The sequence below is a fragment of the Pholis gunnellus genome (assembly GCF_910591455.1).
Source record: "Pholis gunnellus genome assembly, chromosome: 7".
Classification (NCBI taxonomy): Eukaryota; Metazoa; Chordata; class Actinopteri; order Perciformes; family Pholidae; genus Pholis; species Pholis gunnellus.
Genome location: NC_136533.1, coordinates 5620133 through 5645903, shown reverse-complemented (window position 1 = coordinate 5645903; position 25771 = coordinate 5620133). Strand labels below are relative to the sequence as shown.

General features: G+C 42.4%; 2 protein-coding genes across 3 annotated transcripts; both read left to right on the top strand.

The window, feature by feature from the left end:
* Nucleotides 1-172: 172 nt before the first annotated feature.
* LOC306699164 (paired amphipathic helix protein Sin3a-like) lies at nt 173-3979 on the top strand. Its single transcript, XM_079163689.1, has 4 exons — nt 173-309; nt 2244-2379; nt 2733-2839; nt 3585-3979. Exons 2-4 carry the CDS (start codon nt 2272-2274, stop codon nt 3712-3714), a joined length of 345 nt encoding a protein of 114 aa, XP_079019815.1. The 5' UTR covers nt 173-309; nt 2244-2271; the 3' UTR covers nt 3715-3979.
* Nucleotides 3980-6538: 2559 nt separating this feature from the next.
* Nucleotides 6539-24080, top strand: sin3aa (SIN3 transcription regulator family member Aa). Of its 2 annotated transcripts, XM_079163688.1 has the most exons (22): nt 6539-6586; nt 10934-11144; nt 11349-11528; nt 11775-11881; nt 12779-13079; nt 13240-13488; nt 14197-14349; nt 14577-14732; nt 14862-14951; nt 15278-15396; nt 15499-15709; nt 15885-16001; nt 16389-16627; nt 16812-16995; nt 17222-17810; nt 18667-18836; nt 18959-19132; nt 20313-20405; nt 20863-20957; nt 21042-21063; nt 21265-21457; nt 22145-22280. In XM_079163688.1, the coding sequence occupies exons 2-21, from the start codon at nt 10965-10967 to the stop codon at nt 21406-21408; spliced, it is 3573 nt and encodes a 1190-aa protein (XP_079019814.1). In that variant the 5' UTR covers nt 6539-6586; nt 10934-10964; the 3' UTR covers nt 21409-21457; nt 22145-22280. The 2 variants fall into 2 exon arrangements, with proteins under 2 accessions (XP_079019814.1, XP_079019813.1); XM_079163687.1 differs by lacking the exon at nt 21042-21063 and having other exon boundaries at nt 22145-24080.
* The last annotated feature ends 1691 nt before the right edge of the window (nt 24081-25771 follow it).

Below are 25771 nucleotides of genomic sequence, written 5' to 3'. Positions count from 1 at the left end.
ATTTTTCTACACAATACTATAATATAGAGATAGTAAGAATTAATTATTTAATAATTATGAGATCCTGAGATGCTAAGTCATTATTTCGAGAAAGTTAAAATATTTTAATTTTCACTTTTCAAAGTGCTACAGAGTTCTTCTACGTGACACGTGTTTACCCAAAACAGACTCCACTGACGTGTACGTATATTTATAAACTATAATTATTTTAAAGGAAGGGCAGCTTGCTCTCTTCCTGTTTCTGCACGTTTGGCGTTTCCAACGGGAGCTGACTGGTTTCCTCAGAGGAGACTCCCTGCGACGAATCCGGTATGTTTTGATCATAGACTGTATATGAGAAGGTTTTTGACACTGTAATAAAAACAACTAAACAATGCGGCATTCACGAGGACAGCTACGTCTTCTCTTCCTGTTTTCAACAGCTGTCGACAACCACAACATTAGTCAGCTGACAGAAGAGCCATTCAGACAGCAGAGCAGACATCCTTATTGAAATACAAGAACACATTAAACAGAGTTCAAACGATGGGTCTGACAGTAGTATGAATATGGGTACCAGCACATATTGGTGTCAAAGGAGTTAAATGGCAGATTAAGTCAAACATAATAATAATAGCTGCAGTCACCTTCAGTAAAAGAGAAACCAAAAGTAGTATTAAATTGAAGGAATGGTGGCAGAAGTAATGGGAGGAAAACAGAAACAGGACGATGGTTTTATAAAGTTCAGAGGAAAGTGGGAGAAATGAGATGTGCAGGAATGAACAGGAGAGATGAAACCGTGATATCAAGGCTTAGATTTGGACACACTGGGCTTAACAGCACGCTACTAAAAATAGGAAAATGTGATTCAGGCAAATGCGACTATTTTGTGGGCAAGAGGAAACAACAGAACATGTTACTGTACACTGTCAGAAATATGAGCAATAAAGAAGGCACCTAATTGGAAACATAACCGAGATAAAAGTATATTTTGATATAATAGACTTGCAAAAGAAATCAAGAATTGTTAAAAAATACTATTTATAGTATCTTAGTATTATCTTATCTATTAGTAGTATCTTATCTGACTACTATTATTTAGAAAATATGAGCCCGTTTTTTTTTATTTATTTTTTTAAATGAATAATGTAAATACTACCAGACATCCTGGCTCCCACTCCACACCACTTTGTGGCGGTAATGTATCAATTCGTTGTTTGCCAACCGCCAATAAAAAAAAGAAGAAGAAAACAGACGCAGTGACGTCGTACTCGTGTTGTTTATATTAGCTAGCTAGCAGCTCGTCGACAAAACGAGTTCTCGGTGTATCCCCGTCGTGTTTTTAAAGTGTGTCTTTCTTCACGCAATTTCTTCAGATGCTAATGGAGTTGTTGCTGTCTCGAGGAAGTTGTGAATGGCAGACTGACTCCGACGCTCCCACAGCAGCTGTTTGTTGCACCGGTGACGTAGGCGGTCTGTAAAACTCTGTCTCCGCAGCCAATGAAATGCCGACAGTGCAAGTTCACAGTCAGATGCATTTAGTCATCGCTTTAGCGCTGAATGAGCAAAGAGTTGTGGGGATAAAATAAAAGATTTGTATGTTATGCAACATACTTAGCATCCAAAGAAAGATATTATAAACACAAACGTGCACACAATACAACAGCAGAGACAGTCGATTAAAGGAGCAAAAGCTGTATATTGTTGTCTCCCTAACTGCTTACTTTTCCCTAAATAGCTCCCGCCAACCTGCTCATGCACACACAAAGTCTCCTTGTTTTGCATACTGTTGCTCCACCATCTCTGCAGCAGTCCTTTGGTAACGTAGCAGCTCTGTTGTTACGTACATAGCAGGATGGAGCTGTTCAGCACATCTCCTGTGTGTACTATTCTAGGATTGGTGTTACCAGAGAGTCTCAGGACCTCTGCAAACAAAAGTGTAATCAGATACACACTTAATCTTATGTCTATTGGCTTAGTTCCCCCAAAAAGTTCCAAAAGTACAACACCAACTAAAACTGACAAGTCAATGAATCAATATGCTCCATGTAGTTGACCTCTGTGAACCCTCGGGCCTCTTTGTGCCACTAACAGCATTGGGTGTTTCATTGGCTTTATTGTCAGAGACCATGGACTCATTTTAACACAAAAAAATGACTGCCACATGCTCCGCAACGAAGTATTGAACGACATCAAGAGGCTGATTTAATGGATTCTGATGACTGCCAGTGTAAAATAAGGTCCATATGCTTGTTTATTCGCAGGTCTCTCAGCTCTTAGTAGGAGTTCATAATGAAGCGTCGACGGGAGGATCAGGAAAAGTTGTTTGCGTCCCGGCAGCGGCGCCTCGCTGGCAACCCGGAGGCCTCCGCACATGGCCAGCAGTACAAGAGGCTCAAGGTCAGTCAGCCCGTTTTATTTTGACAGATTCCTACAGTCCAATGCAAAACCTGCAAATGTCAAGGAATGTTCAGAGAAGTCAGTGAAAATAAATATACAGACGGTTCATCTGTATCACACAAACATCAGATTTTCCCCCTTAACCCTAGTTGTTATTGTTGTAAATTTATAAAGTGACGGTGGGGTAAATGGTCACTGTTGATTTGTTAAATGAAGTTTTGGTTCTTTTACTGTATACATGTTTCATATCAGAATCAGGTCACTGCTGCCAAAGTAAACGTAGAAGTAAAATCAGATTGGCAGGTTGATGAAATTGACTCTAAAATGGACTTCTCCTCTTCTCTGTCCCAAAGGTAGAAGACGCTCTGTCTTATTTGGATCAAGTGAAACTGCAGTTTGGCAACCAGCCTCAGGTCTACAATGACTTTCTGGACATAATGAAAGAGTTCAAGTCTCAAAGGTGAGGAAACATTTTAATTTCACAGAAAAATACTGTTTTTACAACCCACACCCAAAGTCAGTCAACTCAGTGTTCTAAATCTACATTTTATGAGTTATAACTCGTTCAGTCCTACCTTGATTAACATTGTCATGGTAACAGTCATTTTCACAATTCAGTGCTAATAATAGTTGATAACAATAGTTTTACTTCAAACAAACTTCCCATTAAAGCACCAGCTCCCTCCACTAACAGTTCCACAAGAGCAGTGTTGTTGAGACTTTTGTTCTCCAGCAGCTAGAAGCATTGTTTTGTCATTTTGTGAATGCTCAGAGAGCACGATAACTAGAAGCTGTGCATGACTTTGTGTGAGTTTGAGGATTTAGTCCTAACTTTTAGTCATCTTTAAAGTTGTGTAATCGAACAGCTGAATCCATAATAGAGTAGAATAGAATCTATAGGCAGGTTCATCCTTTTCCGAATAAGTGTACCAAAATGTACATGTAGAAGCTCCTCAGTCGGTCCTACCGTCGCTGATACGCACCTTCTGAAGAATTCAAGCTTTGTTGGACTTGTTAATTCCTACACTGTGGACATAATTGAACAGACGAGCAAACATACATCTGTTGAGTCATTGAGTTATTGCTGTTCTCATTTGTCTTGCTCTTGTTTTTTGAAACAGTTACACTCAAATCACAGAAGTGATTGGCAAGATGACAGTCAGAGTACATTTGAATTCATTTGGTCTATTTTTGTTTTTTCCCAGTATTGACACCCCTGGGGTCATCAGCAGAGTGTCACAGCTCTTCAAAGCTCACCCCGACCTCATCGTGGGCTTCAATACCTTCCTGCCACCTGGATACAAGATCGAGGTCCAGAAACCTGTTGCCGGGTGAAAGAAAAAAGTGTTCTTTGCTACAGAATTCATATTGAATTTGCTTGTGGTGAAGCATTTTTAAGTCTGCCATCATCATGCATTCTGATTTTAGAATTATTTTTCCTTTCAATTTATTTAATTTTTCTATTGTATTCATACGATTACCCAGGATATACAGTTATCTACATCCATTTTATATTTAATCTATTATAACCTATTACTTTATCATTCGTCTGACTATCGAATCAAGCTATACTGTATTAAATACAAACTATGTCAACGTATACATTCGTAAAGCTGTGTTTTTTTGGCTTACTAAGCTGATTTATCGGTAATTTAATGTTACTCGTTTTCCATTAAGCATTTGTTGAAATCACAGTTTGACTGTCTTGTATACTATCAGGCATTTATTGAGAATAAAAGACAGGTATGAATAAAAATAGTATTGTAAAGCTGTAAAGACAAAAAAATATAAAGAAAACATATATGGAGAGATAAGAAGTTAAAAACAAAATCAATAGGTGAACAAAGTATGAACCAGGAATAAGATAATTTTAATTTAATAAACCAGCCAAACTCTGTGTTGTGTGGACAAAAATTAATTTCAAGCTACGACACATCCGACTCTGAATCTAACCTGAACCAACTCCACCTCTCATTTCAGGGCTAGATAATGAATACTAGTCCTTTCAGCTGACAGCTGAAGGTCCAAAACATCACTTTTCTCTTGAAATGCAGAAGTGGTGGCTCCAGCAACACTCCCACACTGCAGCGTACTTAACAAGCACAGTGAATTTGACTGTTAGGTTTCCCACCACACCAAAGTGAGCAGCGTAAGCAACAGCGTTGAAAAAGGAGTACGCCACAAAACGATGTGTACTCCCAGTGCGTTGAAACACTGCAACCGTGGAGCATGCTGGGAGCTGAATTCAGCAGCATGTGGGCATTTCTCTCTCAACAATGCTTGTTTTTGGGTGTGGTATGATGTCCTCGGGGGAAACCATTGCTCCCTGTATGTTGCATTATCCCTGTATGACACGTGTCACTGCGTCACATGGCCCTGAATCCTACACCTGATGGTATGTTCACAGACTAAACACTGAAATTTGAGATCCAAAACCTCTAATCATCCTCCTAAAATTAAGATGTTGAAACCAGGGAAACAAACCTCGAATCAAGAATTCTGTTTATTGATGCTACTGCTGAGCCTTTGGCTGCATAGATCTGGAAGCAAGTTTGAAATCTTTGAAACTATACATTTGAACCACATGAGACTTAATTTAGTAGTTTTTGAACTGATGGGGACGGTAATGAATGCACAACCTAATATCAAGAAAGCCTCATTTCTTCAAATTGAGAATTTGTAATTAGACAGAAATGTAAAATCGTGGACAGCTCTCTGACAAATCAATTGTGAATAAGTTTCTCTTCGTAAAGTATTTTTTTTGCATCTGCAGGAAAGTGTTCAAGCGTCACAAAGTCAGCCTCCCATCAGAATGGAGCTGCTCCATCAGTATGAATGGATTCACTAACCTTGAAGAAACAGTCTCATAATGTGTGTTTCATAACTGTAATCTACAGAAGAGGGTTCATCAAAACTACAATCATAAGAACGGGAAACTTTCCTGATTTCACCATCGTGTTGCCTTCGGAATAGCAAAAGCAACGTTTTCAAAAGATTTTTACTGCTCACCTTAACGAATCTGTTTCATTTCTCTTAACTTTTCTTTAAGTGTATTTAGTGTGATTGTTTGATAGCAAGTGCTTAAAGCAGAAGTTTACCAAACAAACTAACCTGAAGGTGAAGACAAAAGGCATCTCTTTCAGTACTTTCATTAATGGTTTAAGTAGAGCATTAGCCACTCTTAACAGTGATAATTGTTCCAGTCTATTTTCATTTCATTGTATTACAGTTGCATCTATGGAATACCACCCACCGCCAAAACTCCTTACAAAGGTCTCTATAGCAAAGCTTCTTTTAAAACCGCAACTGCACAGATAAAATACAAGAAAGGCCAGCACAATAATATTTTATTATATTTTAATATATATATTATAATTCATTTAAAAGGTTTATGTGGGGGAGAAGCTGACGAGCAAAATGAATTTGGGCAAAGACAAATACTGAGGCAATGTTGGAGTGAACGTTTCCTTATTTGATATTTGACAAGTGCAATTAATGTACAGACAGAAGATGTACTCATATTTGACCTATAAATAAAAGCAGTCATAACACACAAGTAAACAAATATTGTGTATATGTTTACTTAGTAAGTAAACGTAACTAAGTAAAACCAAAATACATTAAGTATCAAAATATCAAAGTAAAAGTTCTTATAATACAGAATGACCCCTTTCAAATATATTTTCTAAATATTATATGTGTATACATATATTAAATAGATCTCATTGTATTATTACATTATTATCATTAACATGTTAGCAGCATTTTAATGATGTCGCTGGTGGGTCTAATTTAAATTAAGCCTGACTGAGAGGTTCAAATTATAACAGTGCATCATATTTTATACAACATGTTTTTGTATATTAAATTCTGATTATGCCAACTAGCTACAGCTGTCCCAAAAATGTAGAAGTGGAGTAGAAGAATAACACCTAAATAAAGAACAAGTACTTAAGCACGTCAGCTGAGTAAATGTACTTGATTACTTTCCGCCACTGTTCCCAGTCCTCTGCTCCCCCCGTACAGATGTTGAGTTTAGACGATAGTCATGGAGACTCTGTTGTGTCTCTGGCGCTGCCTCGGTTTTAGCGGGTGATATTCAAAATAAAATGACGCGTGTAGTAGTGTGCGCCAATGCCAACGGAGGGGGGCGTCTCCAACTATTTTGTTACAAACACGAATCCGGAGTAAGGAGTCTTTTTCCTGGGTACGTAACAGCTGGTTAAACTAAACAATATTAACAGTGTTGCCGATGTAACAAGTGAACGATGTTTGTGTCGAAGCGCTTTGTGGGGCAGTCGCGCCTCCGTGTGCTTTTTGTGTCCTTAAATTAATTGAAGGAGGCTTTTTTTTTGGTGTAATGGTCGACAACAGAATAGCCCCCCAAAAAATACATGGCAAAATGTGCAGGACGTCATTTTGTCGGGTAGTAAACAATGTCCTCGCGGGCTGCGTGGTGGTAATGTGAGGCATCCCGCGGTCTGGAAGTCGAAACCTTTCGTCTGCAGCGTTGTGTGAGCATGTAACGCTGGAGGATCGGTAGAGGTGGAGGGAGTGGGGGGGTGTTGTTGTGGTGAGACATGTTAGACGTTTTACTCCCCGACTATTGAAGTAAACAAAGAATAGGATTTGTTAAGCGCGCGGTCGTCCTCTCTGCAGGAAAAAAAATGGGGCTGCGTGTTTTTGTTTTTTGGGAGCGCGGCGAGGAGAATGGCGTGGCTCCGCCGCGCCGATGTCTCCACACAGCGAACCGACGCCGTAGTTCCCGTTCCGTTTGACTTTGGCATTGTTTGGTAAGGGCAACCGGATCAGCTCTTACCGAGGAGCGGGGGGAAAGGTGCAGCGTTAACCGCCTTTTGCCCCCCCTCCCTGCTGTAGCGTTCATTGCAAAAGCGTCGATTATCCAGATGATGCATTTTAGTGCCTTTTGTTTGGAGAGTGCAGCCTGTAAATACACACGTCGACCGACACTGAGAGCAGGAGGGGGGGGCTGATCCTCCTCGCCGTGTAGCTCGGTGTTGTGTGTGTGTGTGTGTGTATGTATGTGTGTGTGGGGGGGGGGGGATCTTCACAGCCCGCAGTGCGTTGTCTTGCATGCTTTTGCACAAAACTTGAAAACTGATACTTTTTAAGCTGCTGAAAAAATAAATCCTATAATGTGCGTTTAGAGCATTGGAGAAACAGCTGTGTTTTTTTGTCAAATGCCGGTCGGCTGGTGCATGTTTTGCAGAAAGGCACGCAATTGTGTGGCAAAACCCAGGCTATAGTGGAGTACTATGTGCGTGTTTGTGTGCTGCAGCCGACGGGTGCTGCTGAGTCCGCTGCCTGGGCTGGAATGAGGAATCCCGGGCTGGCTGTTGCAGCTCCGCCTGTCGTGGGCGATGGTTTATTTTGGAAGTCCCACCTTTTTGGGATTTGCAACGACGGTCGGATGCGATGATTGGCTGAAGCGTCCACAAAGAGGCGGGACACGAGTGCAAAAGCAGACTCCCTCCTACAAAGTCACGTGTTACCAAACTCCAGGAAGTAGCTCGTTGTAGATAGATGTTGATATATCTGATGAACTCTAAATGGAGCCAATCATAGGGCCTGGTGATTTGATGTGGTCTGCATGGTTAGTGTGAGTCAAGGAGATACTGTATTATGTCGTATTAGTACAGCAATGGACTAGATGAGTGTTGAAAGTAACCATATAGTGAATCTATATATACAAACGGGTATGTAATACACACCGGGATGGATTATCAAGGGCCACAAGGTGATAATGTTGTGTCCTGAAGAAAGCCTATGGGTCAAAATGTAGTTGCAAGACCTTTTATTAAAGGGGCCCCAAAATAAGTTTATCAGGTCAAGAAAATAATAACAATAATAGTACTTTAAAATATATATATATATATATATCCATTAGTATGTTATTAAAACATGGAGGGTGTGAGTCTTTTTGTGTATATTGTGAGAGAACACACTGCAGTTGCCCAGTATGGAAGTCAAAAAGTGCATTTTCCCTTAAAGTTTGATGTTTATTTTAACGGAAACGTATAATCCAACTCTATTATTATTATTATTATTATTATTATAGAAATACAAAATATCCCTTGGGAATATGTTACAGATGTGAAATAGAGAGGTATGTCACTTTTTCAATAGAAAAACCCCACAAAGTCTAATTTAAAGACGCATTGACATTGCACGGGGCCTTACAGTTACCTTAAATGTTATACTAACCACACATAATACAGGCGGGACTGTTCACACCGCTGGTATTGTCGCGCTTCAAATCAAAATGGGCGTGCATGGTGGCGGTGCGAGAAAAAGTATTGATTGACAGTTCAAACTCACAACCCGGGTGCATTGCCCCGCCCTTCCGTGGCTGCACTGATCGAATTGACCAATAGAGCCCGCGTGGGGGCGGGGCCAAATATATATGAAAACCCCGCCTCCCCCCAAGAGCTAACCGAACGGAGATTGTTTTCCTCTCGGGGAGAGATTTTCACTTTGCAGCCCCACAGCTTGAATTGTTTATTTTAAATTCACACGCCACTGATAAGTTGCTTTTCGCACATACGTCACTTTGGCATCTTCAGGTGTAGCGGTTAACCCACAAATAACGGATTATCAAAGCATAATTTGGGATCTTCAGCTGGCTATTTGGGAGAGGGGTGAGTTCAGCTGAATTCATTCAGCAAGCTAGCACAGCTATAGCTACACACCAACCGTTAGCAGACGTTTTAAGTGCACCACACAGTTACTCTGCTTCTCTTTGCATGTCAATCACTCGTAACTAGACCCGATAGGAGTTCTCTTATGAATCGATAGCCAACACTTGCTTCAGATTAGCCTGTTTCAGCAAACCATGTCGCTAACGGCTAGCTGCATGTGCTTAGCCCCGGTCAGCGCTACTCATGTTGTTTACATTAGCTAACTGGCAGCTCACAGCCGTTGTCGACAAAACGAGTTATCGGGGTAGATAATATAAAAGAAATTGCTTTCGTATACTTTTAAGCGGCATAGGCAGCAAGACGGCCAGTAAGTCAGCTACTTTTTCCTGCTTACCTGTCTGAAATGGGAGTTTAATTTTGCGGTAACCCCCTGCACCACGCTCTAAATGGCGGGCGTGTGGAAAGCGGCGCGCTGTAACTCGAGGTCGGTGCTTGTGTTGCCAGGCCATAAAGGGGATGGTGAATCGCCGTGGTCGACTAACGGTTGTTAGCATGTAGCTAACGGACATAGCTCTATTTGTCTGTACGTGACTCTAACGTTACGACACCATGTGGAGTTGAAGATTTCTATAAATATTGCAGCCTCGCTTTCTTTAGGAGCGAGACTTTTTTAGTTCACTGTCGGAAGCGTCTCAAGTACACTTCAGCGAGACAGCCATTGTGTCACTTCTGCTCGATATTTTTGGGGAATGCAACGTAATGAATTCTTCTCCCGTCGGTTTTTTTTAAGCGTTGTCTTTCTTAACGCAATTCATTCAGATGCTTATGGAGTTGTTGCTGTCTCGAGGAAGTTGTGAATGGCAGACTGACTCCGTCGCTCCCACAGCACCTGTTTGTTGCACCGATGACGTAGGCGGTCTGTAAAACTCTGTCTCCGCAGCCAATGAAATGCTTTCAGTGCAAGTTCACAGTTAGATGCATTTAGTCATCGCTTTAGCGCTGAATGAGCAAAGAGTTGTGGGGATAAAATGAAAGATTTTCACATTTATGTTATGCAACATAGTTATTCTTTATCGTTTGTAAACTTAAAGCTGTTTGTTACATTTTCACAGTTTTGTTTTTGCAAGTTCTGTAGTTCTAAAGCCTTCAAATAATGAAACAGTTATTTATAACAAGGAGGATAAAATGTATGAAAGGTAATAATGCAATGATCTTTAAGTAGGCCTTTCTGAGATTTTTCCCCCTTTTATGAAATAAAAGTTAACATATCCAAAGAAAGAGATTATATACACAAAATATAACAACTCGATTGCACACAATACAACAACAGAGACAGTCGATTAAAGGAGCAAAAGCTGTATATTGTTGTCTCCCTAACTGCTTACTTTCCCCTAAATACCTCCCTCCAACCTGCTCATGCACACAAAAAGTCGTAGCAGCTCTGTTGTTACGTACATAGCAGGATGGAGCTGTTCAGCACATCTCTTGTGTGTACTATTCTAGGATTGGTGTTGCCAGAGAGTCTCAGGACTTCTGCAAACAAAAGTGTAATCAGACACACACCTAGTTCCCCCAAAAAGTTCCAAAAGTACAACACCAACTAAAACTGACAAGTCAATGAATCAATACGCTCCATGTAGTTGACCTCTGTGAACCCTCGGGCATCTTTGTGCCACTAACAGCATTGGGTGTTTCATTGGCTTTATTGTCAGGACCATGGAATCATTTTCTTCTCAAGCCAACAGAAGTGGCACAGTGTGTATCCATAAATTCACAGCTTAAGTAAAAATGACTGCCACATCCCTTCAACAAAGTATTGAATGACGTCAAGGTGATTTAATGGATTCTGATGACTGCCAGTGTGAAATACGGTCCATATGCTTGTTAATCCGCAGGTCTCTCAGCTCTTACGAGAATGAGTTCATAATGAAGCGGCGACTGGAGGATCAGGAAACGGTTTTTGCGTCCCAGCAGCGGCGCCTCGCTGGCAACCCGGAGGCGTTCCAGCATCGCGTCCTGGCCCCCGCTCCAGCCCCGGCTGTGTATGAGGCCGTGTCTGACAACATGCAGCCCACAGCAGGGGTACAGTACTCCGTACCATACCAGGTATACTCTGCTTATCAACTGCAGATTTGCTTTAAGCTCACTGACTTTTAGATTGAGAACTAGGTCAAATACAGCAGTTTTAAGAACAAACCCTGTTTGTGTTGCCTGTCAGAAACTGAAGTTCTGTTTTTTTTGGTGATTCTTACCAGATATACTAAAGTTAACTACTTGCCGTCGTTGTCATAGGTGTCTCTGCTTTCCCAGGTTCCCACCGTGGCCCAAAACAGTGGCGGGCATGGGCACACCCCGAACCCAGCCCTCCACAGCGGGTCCCACCACCACAGCCCGGCAGTCCAGTCACATGGGCCCTCAGTGCTGTCAGGGCACAGCCACACAGCTGCTCCACAAGCCTCCGCACAGGGCCAGCAGTTCCAGAGGCTCAAGGTCAGTCGGCCCGTTTTATTTTGACCGATTCTTACAGTCCAATGGAAAACCTGCAAATGTCAAGGAATGTTCATGCCAAAGACTTCAGTGAAACTAAATATACAGACGGTTTTGGTTCTCTTACTGTGTAAATGGTTCATATCAGAATCAGGTCACTGCTGCCAAAGTAAACATAGAAGTAAAATCAGATTGGCAGGTTGATGAAATTGACTCTAAAATGGACTTCCCCTCTTCTCTGTCCCAAAGGTAGAAGACGCTCTGTCTTACTTGGATCAAGTGAAACTGCAGTTTGGCAACCAGCCTCAGGTCTACAATGACTTTCTGGACATAATGAAAGAGTTCAAGTCTCAAAGGTGAGGAAACGTTTTCATTTCACAGAAACATACTCTTATTACAACGCACAGCCAAAGTCAGCCAACTCAGTGTTCTAAATCTACATTTTATGAGTTATAACTCGTTCAGTCCTACCTTGATTAACATTGTCATGGTAAGTCATTTTCACAATTCAGTGCTAATAATACAAATACAAATACAAATTGCTTTTCTGCAACTTAAGACCATGAATCTAACCAGAACCATTCACACGTGTCCCCGAAAACATAAAAAGCCTTTGACTTGTCTTTTAATCCTGAACATTTTTTTTAATTTTTTAGCTTCCATAAAGACAATTATATAACAATTTTCACTGACCTCCTTTACTGAGAACGGTCAGTCTGTTGTCGCTGTCAGAAATGTGTTTGTTCAGAACAATCTAAAGTTCAAAGGTTACAAGCCGCTCTTAGTTTGGTAAAACGCTCAATGCTCCACAATGTTGGCAGCTTTTGAAGTCACATCCCAGGTAGAGCAGGATGACAAGTTGATGCAAGACAAGTTGCAGCCGCATCTGTCAGGTTTGGAAAATATGGCGGATGAATTTGTGACTTATTCTCTAGAGATACAACCAAGAGACACGTGAGTTAATTTATTCTTCAAGTAGAAACATAATACAGAAAGAGCTGACAACAATAATTTAACTTAACAGCAAAAACAGCTTTCCTCAGACATTTGGTATTCAGCATCTAATAGCATTATTTTTGCCATTTGTTAATAATAATACATGTTATAATAGAGGTATAATCCAAGAATCTAATGGCAGGTTCATCACATTTGGCTTGAATATCACCCGCTTGCACTCAAATTACAGAAGTGATTGACAGGATGACAGTCGGGGTACATTTTAATTCATTTGGTCTATTTTTGTTTTTCCTCAGTATTGACACCCCTGGGGTCATCAGCAGAGTGTCACAGCTCTTCAAAGGTCACCCCGACCTCATCATGGGCTTCAATACCTTCCTGCCACCTGGCTACAAGATTGAGGTCCAGCACGCTGACCTGGTCAACGTGACCACGCCTGGTCAGATCCACCACATCACCCCGCACGGCATTTCAGTCCAGAACATCCCCTTAACAGGAATAGTTCCCCTACATCCGTCCCAGCTCCCGTCTGCTGCGACCACCACCACCGCCGCCCCGCCCCTTCTGACGCAGCCCACTCCCGCCAAGATGAGCAAGGTGAGTAATTCAGACCAGCGAGAGACAAAACAATGCAAAAAAGCTCTCTCCATATATATTGTTATTCCCATCGCCACGGGGTTTAAAAAAAGTTTTGCAAATCTGGTGTTTTGCGGTGCAGCAACACGTCTAAAACTTTCCATTTTGTGGCCTTCCCCAGCCTCTCCAGCCCCAGGCATTGACACCGAGCAGTCAGAGCAATCCGTCCATCCCCGCGTACGCCTCTCCTCGCTCCCCGCCCATGCAGCTCCACCCACCCCTCAGCGGGACCCCCACTGGGCCGCCCATGCAGAACAACCAGCCCGTGGAGTTCAACCACGCCATCAACTACGTCAACAAGATCAAGAACCGCTTCCAGGGCCAGCCCGACATCTACAAAGCTTTCCTGGAGATCCTCCACACGTACCAGGTAAAGCCGTAGTGATGAGTTGGTACGAATCAAAGGATCTTATTCTTCCGTTGTCTGTGGGGAAGTGTCGGTACATAGCGGTAACCCTGTTGTCTGTTGTGGTCAACATTCAGATTCTTCAGCCCAGAGAATTTAGCAGACCTCTGGGTCTTACCAATGTCGTCACATTTTGGTAGGAGCCACAGAATTCGACTGAACTGCAGTTTTTAAGCCAAAAAGACACAAACAAGCTAATTTTTTTACAAAAATATGTTTATGTGTATTTCTCACATACTTTGCCAACAGGTGATTATGTGTAAGTGCTGCACAATTCTGGGAAAAACTGTCATTGCAACATTTATTTTTCTGCGACATGAAAAGTGCAGCCCTAGTGTACAGCGCAAAAATAAAATGTAGTGTGTACTTCCTGTTTAAGGAAGGAACCGCTTGACCTCATGTTTGTAATGAAACCATTTTCACTTATGAAACTTGAACTGTTGCTGTTTCAATAACGCGACCGTGGCTAAATTGAGCTTAGCGACTTAGCTCTGTTTGGCCCTGCGGGAGAGGCAACACAACGACAAGTTTGACCCTACTCTCAAACGTTTTTTCAACAAATAAGAAAATCTGCAAGTGCATTTTAAAATGTAGATGGGAGGCCTTTGTAGCCTCTCATGTTACTCCGTTTCAGCAGTAAGTTCAAAGTGAACGTGTGCTTTTCCACTACAGAAGGAGCAACGTAACGCTAAGGAGGCTGGTGGGAACTACACACCGGCTCTGACGGAGCAGGAGGTGTACGCTCAGGTGGCGAGACTCTTCAAGAACCAAGAGGACCTGCTCTCAGAGTTTGGGCAATTTCTCCCCGATGCCAACAGCTCAGTGGTGAGCAGACACCCTCGTCTTCACTTCAGTGCAGATGTTAAAAGTTACTTTTAGGATGGGCTGTTTCTCTCTTATTTGGATACTTTATACCAGTTAAACATTCTGCATTCGACCGTGTTTCTAAACACGGACCTGCTGGAATAATCCCATTCGTATCTGGAGATCCAGAGTCAGGTGGAGCGTATTCGTGTACCCTCGTCTTAATCAGTGTTGTGTCTTCTTCATAGCTGTTGAGTAAAACCACAGCCGAGAAGGCGGAGTCTGTACGGAACGACCACGGTGCCACTGCCAAAAAGCTGCAGCTCAACAACAAACAGAGGCCCAATCAGAACGGCTGCCCGATCCGCCGCCATCCAACTCCAGGGACCACGGCCCCTGTCAAGGTGCTCGCATGCATCCTCGCATACCGCTGAAGCTATCGTCCACTCCCGTCTCCTTTTTTATTTCCTGTCTATGCTTTTGAGATGACTAAACCGATGTTCTTCTTGTTGCTATTTTGGTAACGCTTACAGAAGAAGCCCAAGTTACTGAATTTGAAAGATTCCTCGGCGGCAGAGGCCAGCAAGCATGGAGTCGGAACAGAATCTCTGTTCTTTGAGAAGGTGAGTTGTTGTTTTTGTGCGCTGGGTTTTTATCTTTGTGTTCATGTGAAAGCAAACATTAATAAAATGAAAGTGATTCATATCCTAAGTCACTAAGCAAGAATTAACCAGAAAGTAATACTGTTTCATATTGATTTGACTCATCGAGTATCTAATAATGGTTATTTAATATAGTTTTAACATTCTGGAACCTTCTGGAAATCTTGAAATAGTGAAGTTTTGTAAGACTTCAGTGAAGTAAAACTTTCCAAGCTAACGACAGCTCAGTTATGTTACGGTATTTTAGTCTGTCACATACCGTTCTGACATTTTATTTCTCACTTCAGGTGCGCAAAGCCTTGCGAAGTGCAGAGGCCTACGACAACTTCTTGCGGTGTCTGGTCATCTTTAATCAGGAGGTGATCTCCAGGGCTGAGCTAGTGCAGCTGGTGCTGCCCTTTTTAGGGTGAGTCCTCAGTCGTCTCACCCGGAAAAATACCTTTTTTTTATACAATTTATTGTATATATATCATACATATGTTTTTTTTCACTTAATTGTGTTTTACAGGAAATTCCCAGAGCTGTTCAACTGGTTTAAAAACTTCCTGGGATATCGGGAAACGTCCCACATCGAAATATACCCCAAGGAACGGGCCACCGAGGGCATCGCCATGGAGATTGATTATGCTTCCTGTAAGAGACTCGGTTCCAGTTACAGAGCTCTGCCCAAAAGCTACCAACAGCCCAAGTGCACCGGCAGAACTCCGCTTTGTAAAGAGGTAAGAGCGAAAAATGTGGGAGAATGTTGTCGTTTGTGTGTTTAACAGTCTTGTTTTTGTTTTAAACCCTACGACAAGTTTGACAAGATGACTCATCTCCATGTTGATGTGGACAGATTAATTATGTCTAATTCTAAATTAAAGATGACACGGTGTTTGTTTCTGTCTTGTCCAGGTCTTAAATGACACCTGGGTCTCCTTCCCCTCCTGGTCTGAGGACTCCACGTTTGTCAGCTCCAAGAAGACTCAGTACGAGGAGCATATCTACAGATGTGAGGACGAGCGCTTTGAGGTGAGCAGGGACATTAAACATGTGCGACTTCTCTCTTGACGTCACCACGGGGGGGGGGGGGGGGACTAGCTGTTGCATTTTCCTCCTCCAGGATTTCTTTCTTTTAAAGCTTCCCAGAAAATAGACTTTTGATTTACTACAGTGAAACTCCTCAGTGGCAAACAGTAGCTGATAAGAATATTGTACAGCGGCTATTCTCAACCGGTGGGCCTCTGAGCGCCATCTAGTGGACCGTGGAGGTACTGCCAAATGTGGGCGACTGGGTAAGAGCAGGGACGCCCTTCAATCAGAGGATCGGCGGTTCGATCCCCGGCTCCGGCCCCACTCGTCGCCCTGAATGCATTACATTATCCTGATATTAAACGTGCCCCGTTTTCTCGCCCACAGTTGGATGTAGTGCTGGAGACCAACCTGGCGACCATCAAAGTCCTGGAGGCGGTACAGCGGAAGTTGTCCCGCATGTCGGCGGAGGAGCAGGCCAAGTTCCGCCTGGACAACACGCTGGGCGGCTCTTCAGAGGTCGTGCACCGCAAAGCCATCCAGAGGATATACGGAGACAAGGCGCCCGACATCATCGATGGCCTGAAGAAAAACCCCGCTGTGTCTGTCCCCATCGTGTTAAAGAGGTGGGAGTCGAACTTACTCCTGAACAATCATTTTTTTACAATATGTGTATTTGGAAATGGAGGCCTTTTTTTAGTGGCGAGATTGCTCTTATATATGGCCTAAAAATGCACAATGCTGGCTCTGCCGTTGAGTGCGTGTGTGTGTGTGCACATAATTCGACTTTTTGCCTTCTCTTCTAACCAGGCTAAAGACCAAGGAGGATGAGTGGCGGGAAGCCCAACGAGGCTTCAACAAGATCTGGAGGGAGCAGAACGAGAAGTATTACCTCAAGTCTCTCGACCATCAAGGCATCAACTACAAACAGAATGACACCAAAGTGCTTCGATCCAAGTCCCTGCTGAACGAAATCGAAAGCATTTACGATGAGGTACGTTTCTCTCTTCTGTACCTCAGTCGCGTACCAGCACTGAATCTGAATCTACAGCCCATGTTAGCGTTTAGCTTATGCAATGTCTGGTTTTTATTAACATAAACTGCTTTAGGAAACTGTATCTCACATGGGAATTAAGAGATTTTAGAACCACACTCATCTCAGGGTCAACATATATTCTGTGCATCCAAAACGCTGACGTATACTTGTTCTCGCGTCGCAGCGCCAGGAGCTGGCATCCGAGGAGAACACCACGCTACCCACGGGCCCCCACCTGACGCTGGCGCACGAGGACAGCCAGATCCTGGAGGACGCCGCGGCGCTCATCATCCACCACGTCAAGCGACAGAGCGGCATTCAGAAGGAAGACAAGTACAAGATCAAACAGATCATCTACCACTTCATCCCCGACATGCTGTTCTCCCAGCGGGGCGAGCTCTCCGACGTGGAGGAGGAGGAAGAGGAGGAGGAGGAGGAAGAGGAGATGGATCTGGAGGAAGGCGCGTCCAAAAAGCACAACGGCGTCCCCGGCAGCAGGAGCCCCTCCAAGTCCAAGCTGCTGTTCAGCAACACGGCGGCGCAGAAGCTGCGCGGCTCCGACGACGCCTACAACCTTTTCTACGTCAACAACAACTGGTACATCTTCCTGCGGCTGCACCAGACGCTGTGCTCGCGCCTGCTGCAGCTCTACGGGCAGGCGGAGCGACAGATCGAGGAGGAGGTCAGAGAACGAGACTGGGAGAGGGAGGTCCTGGGACTGAAGAAGGAAAAGAACGATAATCCAGCCATCCAGCTGAGACTGAAGGAGCCCAGTGAGTAACAACAGACAGACCCTCACATGCTTTATGTTCTTAAAGGGACAGTTCACCCCACAATCACCAATGCATAGATTCCCTCTTACCTGTAGTGCTATTTATCAATCTAGATTGTTTTGGTGTGAGTTGCACAGTGTTAGAGAGGTCTGCCTTCTCTCCAATATGATGGAACTAGGAGGCTCAGCTTGTGGTGCTCAAAGCACCAAAAAAAAAACTCAACAGCAATGTCTCTTTCCAAAAATCACAACTACTCAAGATAATCCACAAACCTTGTTGTGAGCAGTTTCACCTAGGAACTATTTTCATGATATCTGGAAAGAGACTTTTTTAAAAATATATTCTTTGGTGCTGTCTCGTGTCATTAATTTTGAGAGCAAGCAGACATCACTACAGCCGATATCTCCAACAACTGTCCCTTTAAATACAAATCAGACTCTTTTGCATTTTTTTTTCTTTCTTTCCCATTTAGGACAGAGCAAACGTTCTCTATTTCTCTACTGACATCTGGGCCACCTTCCTGCTCTCTAACACATAATAGACACACAAGAGGAAATGTTTCAAACATATTTGTAAGATTAATGCAAACAATGGACATGACAAGAGAAGGGGATCACTAGTTTTATTGAAACTGATAAGTAAACGTATATAAATACATTTACAGAAAAAGCAAATGAACAAAACTAGAAGTGGATGAAAATATCAAAACTTACTGGGATTTAAAAAATTGAACTTCTGCCAAAATGAGCACCGCTTGCCAAAGACGATTGATTGAAATGCCGCCAGCCTTCCTGTCATGTGCGGATCAACGCAGCCATCAGATTGTTTATTTTAATATCATATTTCCTCTCTCTAGTGGACATTGAGGTGGAGGATTACTACTCGGCCTTCTTGGAGATGGTTAGGAATTTGCTGGATGGAAACATGGAGGCTTCTCAGTACGAAGACTCACTGAGGGAAATGTTCACCATTCACGCTTACATCGCCTTCACAATGGACAAACTCATCCAAAGCATCGTCCGGCAGGCAAGCATCCGTTTGTTCTCTCACCTCCAGTTTTTCTTGTGTCGTTTTGGCGGCCACACAATGTTCCTACACTTTGAGATGGTTGTTTCCCCACCTTAAAACTATTCCTTCTCTCCATCCAGCTCCAGCACATCGTGAGTGATGAGATATGTGTCCAAGTAACGGACCTCTACCTCTCAGAGAGCACTAACGGCGCCAGCGGAGGAACCGTGTCCACCCAGTCCTCGAGGAGCTCTGCGGAGGCCACGTACCAGCGGAAAGCCGAGCAGCTCATGTCTGATGAGAACTGCTTCAAGGTGAATACATAAAGTTCCTACAGTCACTGGAAATTTGTGGAGCGGGGGGTGATGCAATTGGATTACGGTGATGAAACATTGTACAGACGTTTTGAAAATACGGGAATCGGTTCAATTACAGTTCATTTAAGGAGAAGTTCTTTAATTACTTATTTTCCACAAGGCTGCAGAGTGCAACGTGTCTTTAATTAATCCAAATAAGGACATTTGTTTTTCGGCAGAGAGGAACAGCCCACACATACCTGACAGCATGAGGAGTTCTCGTATTTGTGTGTTCGCAACTAATAAATCATTTTCACATTGTTAAATTAAACATTAAAACTTCTTAGTGAAATAAATGCAGTGCTGTGCGTAGTACACGATTGGCATCTAAAGCGTCTAAAATTAGGTTAAAAATCAGCCGGCCTGTTAACTATGAATGTGTTGTCTGCAGCTTACCAGTTATTAAAACATGATATCATTTCTTTAAAGTGTAAATGTGAATGTGTAAAAGCAGCTGATGTTGCTTCTGTTCATTCTGTCAAAAACTAAATACATTTAAACTTCACCCTGCAGGGTGTTCAGGCAGTTCCTGTACATGCACTCTAGTTTGATGCCAAAGTAAAGTGAGAGAGATTTACAAAATACAGCAAGGAAAAGTTTGCCTTTGTTGGTTTTTCTTTGCATTCATACATTTATTAAACACTTAAAAGAATAATGAGCAAGACGGCATGACTTCTGGATTTCAACCTAATGCCACATTTCCACTGCACGGCTCTGCTCAACCTGACTCCCTTTTTTTCGGTTTTCCATCAGCAAAAGTTGTTGATAGTTCCTGGTACTCTTTTTTTTTTTTTTCTTTCTTTTTTTTTGTAACCACCTCAGTCGAGGTGCCAAACCAGCAGCGCTGTTATTAGAAGGTTGAGTTTAAACACTGCAGGCCACTGATTGGTCACATCGTCGTGATGGAAATCAGCTAAAAATGTCACCAACTCTGACGCTTTATTATCTGCAGTGGAACAAGAAGCTTAGAAAAGGACCTGGGACCAAAAGTGAGTGAAGTCAAACTGTGCAGTGGAGATGAGGCTTAATATGTTGATGTTGCAGCTCGGCCCTCTGAGCCCTCAGGACATCCTGGCTTTTTAACAATCTTTCACACTAATTTAGCTTCACACTGGTTTCATCTCTGTCACTTTCTCAGGTGATGTTTTCGAGGAACAGGTCGCAGGTGCAGCTCGCGGTGGAGCTGCTCGACACAGAGGAGGAGAACTCAGACGAGCCCATGGAGGCTGAGGTAAGAAACCGTTTCATCCTGTCAAAGATTGTCGGTTTCAAGGTTTTCTTTTTCTTCTATTTTTACAAACCAGTTGGGCAAATCGAGTCTGTGATGGCTGGCGAACTGACACAATTAGAAGGACTTGGGGCCATGATTTTTGGCTTTTGACTAGTAATGAATTCCCTCATTGATGTTTAGTGGCAGTGAGTGATTCTCATTTGGCTGCTTATGTCACAGTAAGTATTATATTTGAGTATTATCTTCATATTAAATGAGGAAACTAAATACTCAGTGAATAAATGCAAATAAAAGTTGTTTTTACATTTTGTCTAGTAAGAGGGTCTACTTTTCCAGCTGGAGTGGAAAAACCCGTAAGGACCTATTGCCAACCTTTTGGTAATACTGGTGTTAGTGGTAGTGTTTATGTACCTAATTTGTGTCTTAATTCTGCGTTACACTTGTCCTCTGTTTGCAGCGTTGGTCCGATTATGTTGGGCGCTACTTAAACCCCGATTCCACCACACCTGAGTTAAGGGAGCACCTCGCTCAGAAGCCCGTTTTTCTTCCCAGGTGAGTCATCCCATCATTTGTTTTTCTCAAATTTGCAAATATTATTTTTGAATTGTGAAAGCACTTTTATGTCTTTTGACGCAGAAAAAATAGGGTGATGTTAATGGTAAGGACTTTTTATTTTACTACATAACATCAGAGTATCTTGCTCAGTATACTGAACACATCCACCTGCTATGAAAGTCGAATGCAAACGTCGAACACGAGTCCTCTTGATTAAATTCAACTCCAATCGATTTGTTGTGACACATTCCTGCTGGCTCTCATTAGTCACTCTCATCACGTTTGTCTTTACGCTCCTAACCAGGAATCTGAGACGGATCAGGAAGTACCAGAAGGGCCGCGAGCAGTTGGACAAAGAGGCGTGCGAGGGTGGCAAGAAATCCCTGGAAAAGGAGAAAATGGAGTGCATGTTCAAACTCAACTCTTACAAGATGGTGTACGTCTTTAAGTCTGAGGATTACATGTACAGACGCACCGCTCTGCTGCGAGCTCACCAGGTATTCACCGCTTTTTACTGCTGCCGTTACCTGAAACATCACTGACCTCCGAAGGACTTACTCTGTGATTCTGGCTTTACTCCCTCTCTGTGTTATAGGTGGTTATGTATCAGAAATAGTTATGTGATTCGAATCTGCGGTTTGACCTTTTTATAAAATCCAATGTAACTTTTTTATTAAAAATTCACAGAAAATACATTTGGCCAAGCGACAGATTTCCTAAAGATGAATTAAAAGTTTCACTTTTAGAATGTTAGATGACAATATTGATACCGCTGTCATATCTAAATATGCAAATATGTAGCCTGAGCCAGCAGCCGGTTAGCTTAGCTTTGCAAAAAACACTGAAAAAGACTAAACAGCCACCTTCTGCTCAATCCAAAGTTGACTTTTTACCGTACAGATGTGAGATTAGCAAATCTTTGGTGAGACAGGGTCTTTCCCAAAATGATAAACTATTCCTTTCAGTTCAGTACAAACTAGGCCTATGTAAGCACTGTTTATCAGTCAAATAGCCGTATAGAGGCGCCTAACATGCTGTATAGCACAGCCGAGCGGACAGTCGATTGTTTGGGCTCTCAGCCACCATTTTTTTCTGTCATGTCCTAATCATCTCTAGTTACTTAAGAATGTTATCTGTAGAAGTCACTGTCTACATTATAACAACATCCTCTTTTTTTTCCTCAGTCACATGAGAGGGTGAGCACACGGCTGCACAAGCGCTTCCAGGCCTGGGTGGACACGTGGGCCAAGGAGCACGTCACCCGTGACATGAGCGCCGAAACCAATAAGTGGCTGATGGGCGACGCGCGCGAAGGCCTATTACCCTGCACCACCAGCCGCCAGCCGGAGATCCTTCACTTCGTGAACATCAACAAGTACCGCGTCAAATACGGCCCGCCCAGCAAGGCGCCGTAGCCGAGGACAAACAGGAGAGAGAGAGAGAGAGAGACTGATTTCTGGGGGTGTTGGGTCTGAAGTCAAACAGGTCAGGAGTAGAGGTAGGGCCGAGGGCTTATTAATGTGTTTTTAAGGTCGACATGGGAGCACAATTAAGCTAGCTACCGTGTATGTTGCACCCGGGGCGGCAGGATTACTGATTTTACCAGCGTTTTTAGCTGGGCCCATTTTTTCGCAGGGCCTTTGGTGCCAAAACATAGGAATCGTCACGATCCGGTCGCAGACCTGAGCTCTTACCAGCACGCGGAGCCGCTCCTCGCGTCCCTGAGCCTTCTCTACGGGGCTCAGCGACGTGAGCGGTGAGCCTGTGAGAGATAGAGTGGTGCTTTTTTTTGTACTTTTATCACAACTGAGCTTCGGTTTGGACCATTTTGTCTGAAGCCATCAGAGTAAGAGCTCCACAGAGGTGAATCAATCATACAGGGATTTCTTTATGATAGTGTTATTCTACAGTATCCGTGGGAAACAATATGGTGGACAAGTGCACTTATTTAGAAAGAGGAAAACGTTTTTTCAAAAGTTTTGTTTCACAGATTGAAGGTTTGGACGGGAGCACAACAAAGTCTGAGAGATCTGGTTCTGACATTCCTGCGTTAAGGCCAAATCACAATTATGTACCAATCACAAGACGGAGCGACGGTTACACTTGCTCTTCCGAAACACATGGCAGCATTATTAGAAACTGTGCCTGAGCCCCAAACAGTACTGTCGGGGTAACATCAAAAAGCACTGTTGCATTTATGTAAAAACAAAAAACTGAAAAAGAAAAAAAAAACATTTGCCACACAACACTGTTTGGTCTCGGACTGTAAAATTGTATAGCTTGTGAATGTCAGCCACTGACATGTATTCCAGTGTATGTGTTGTGTATATATATATATATTATATATAGTTCTATTAACACAAATGATCCTCGCCGCCCTGGAAGTCAACCTTTTTAAAATGCCCTCTGCCAATACACCAGCCTGTACACACACACACACACACACACACACACACACACACACGTTCGTCTCATCCTGGGAGGACTGTCCACATGCCGTTCACGTTGTAAATACACTGTATATAGTCTCAGACTTTTTATGACAGATCTGTGTTGTTGTGCTAGTAATACTTTCCAAGCTTACTGTGGACTTTAGTGATAAATGGCTAAGGTTAGTATGTATATGAAAAAGACAAATGCAAGACCATTTATTACAGTTTTTACCAAAGGGAGTTGATTATAAAAATAGCTGGTCCCCCCCCCCCCCCCCCCCCCCCCCTTTGTGTGGTCCTTTATGTCTTTACTTTTTAATTTCTGTAGTAAAAACGTGGAAATGTAGAAATGTATCCAGGTCTTTCAGTTTTTATACATGAGAAATAACTTCTGTTTTTTCTTCTGAATGTGACATTTGGTTGGTAAAAACGAAAAATCACTGCCCCCCCCCCCCCCCCTTTTTGACAACCGACACCGTCCGTGGTGATGCTGGGATTCACTTCATCTGTCTTCAGATGGATAGACTCCACAACGGTCTCACCTTGAGAAGCACGCCTCCCTCCCTGGATAGATTTCTGCTGCAGACATCAGCCCACACCATATTTTTGATAATGGAAGAAGTCACTCGAGCATGTCTTTAGTCCCTTTATTTAGACATTATTTAAAGTAATAATAAAAACGATATTTGTAGCCTACGGAGCCCTTTGTGGAGTTGTTGATTGATTTTTCTTTTTTTTCCCACACTTGACCTTCAATCATTCGTGTTTCAGTGAACTGACAGGAAAGCAGAAGGAGAATCTTTTTTTGGTTTCTCTTTTATCAAACACAATAAATATACACAGATTAGTCCTGGTTTTCTTCTCAGATACAGTATTTACATTTTACTTCCTGGTACTTAAGACTACACAAAGCCTCATTCACATCAGTTTAGACAAATAGACTAATTATAGTAAGTAAGTAGTACAGCACACCGATTGAAAGTGTGTAACACACAATAGTTCACTTTTAACCACTAGTTCCAGTATAGCTAAAACCAGCGCCACAGTTGTTGTACTAATTGTACAAAATCATTCAACTATATCCTCTTTTCATGAAATACCAAAGACTTAAATCTATGATTATGCATTCTTGAAAAGTCTTACAAAGCACTGAAGTCAGTTTTTAAAATATGTCTTTAGAAGTTATTTTAAAAAGTCGTACATTTCAGTTACAAGGGTCTGGAATATTTTCCTCTTGCCTGCTGTTGGCAACAATGTCATTAAATATTTTCAGACTGTGAACTGAGTTGGAATGGACTGTGTATTGTGCGCGCAGAAGGCTGTTCAGAAAGTCTGCTCGGAGTCCGCTGTGATGCACCGCCATGTTTCTATGGTAGCCCAGAGCGGTCAAACCAAGTCCGCTCTGGAGAAGTTTCTCACCGCTAGATGCTGCCAAGTCCTTCACTCTGGACCTTTAACTGAACTGATGTAATTAAATTGGTAAATTCATCCATCCATTTCTGCTGCTTCTCCAGATCCGGTTCACATTAATTGAATTAATTATATCATTTAGAATTATCATATATATTTATATATGTTTATACATACATATATTTATATATATACTGCTTGGAAATGCTGAAAAATGTAATTATAATAATGAATAATTCTAGTCCATTATTGTTCATACTGGTTTTCCATCATAATTGTTGTTGAACAATGATTTAATTAACAAAATCTGTGAAGACGTGTGGAGACAGAGGATAATAAAAAAAGAATTACAGTACAGAGGTGGTCTTTCGCGAAAAGATCAAATGAAGTAATCCCTTTAGGATCCTGCAGAGGGCGTCCTCCATCTGTCCACCAGCACAAACGGCTCCCTGCATTGTACTCACTGTTTTTCACATATATGAATATTAAGCTTCCTTCATGATGAATTAAACACATCTAATGACTTGATTACAGGTTATTAGTTAGTCTTTCAAAAGAAATCTTTTCATTAAATGAAACGGATAAACGGCAAATCCTCACATTTAAAAAGGAGAAACTAATTTTAATCTGAATTGATTTGGGTAATCATTTTATAAAATATAGATTTTCTGCTTGGATTTACTTTTACTAAATACACGTTGCACTTGTTCAGAAACTGTCCAAAGTCACCAGATTTAAAAGTCAGTCAGCCATACGTAAGTCAAAGGGCTCTGAAGAGTCAACGAAACTATATACTTAGAAATGATCATAACGTTATGTGTAAAACAAACCAAACTCCTTATTCTCAAACAATAATGAATATTTAAATGTCTCACTTTGTTATTAGTGACATGAGAGATGAGACATGACAGATATCTTTTGGCAGCTTTGCGTGAGATTCAGATCTGCTGGGAAACTGGCCTCTAGTCA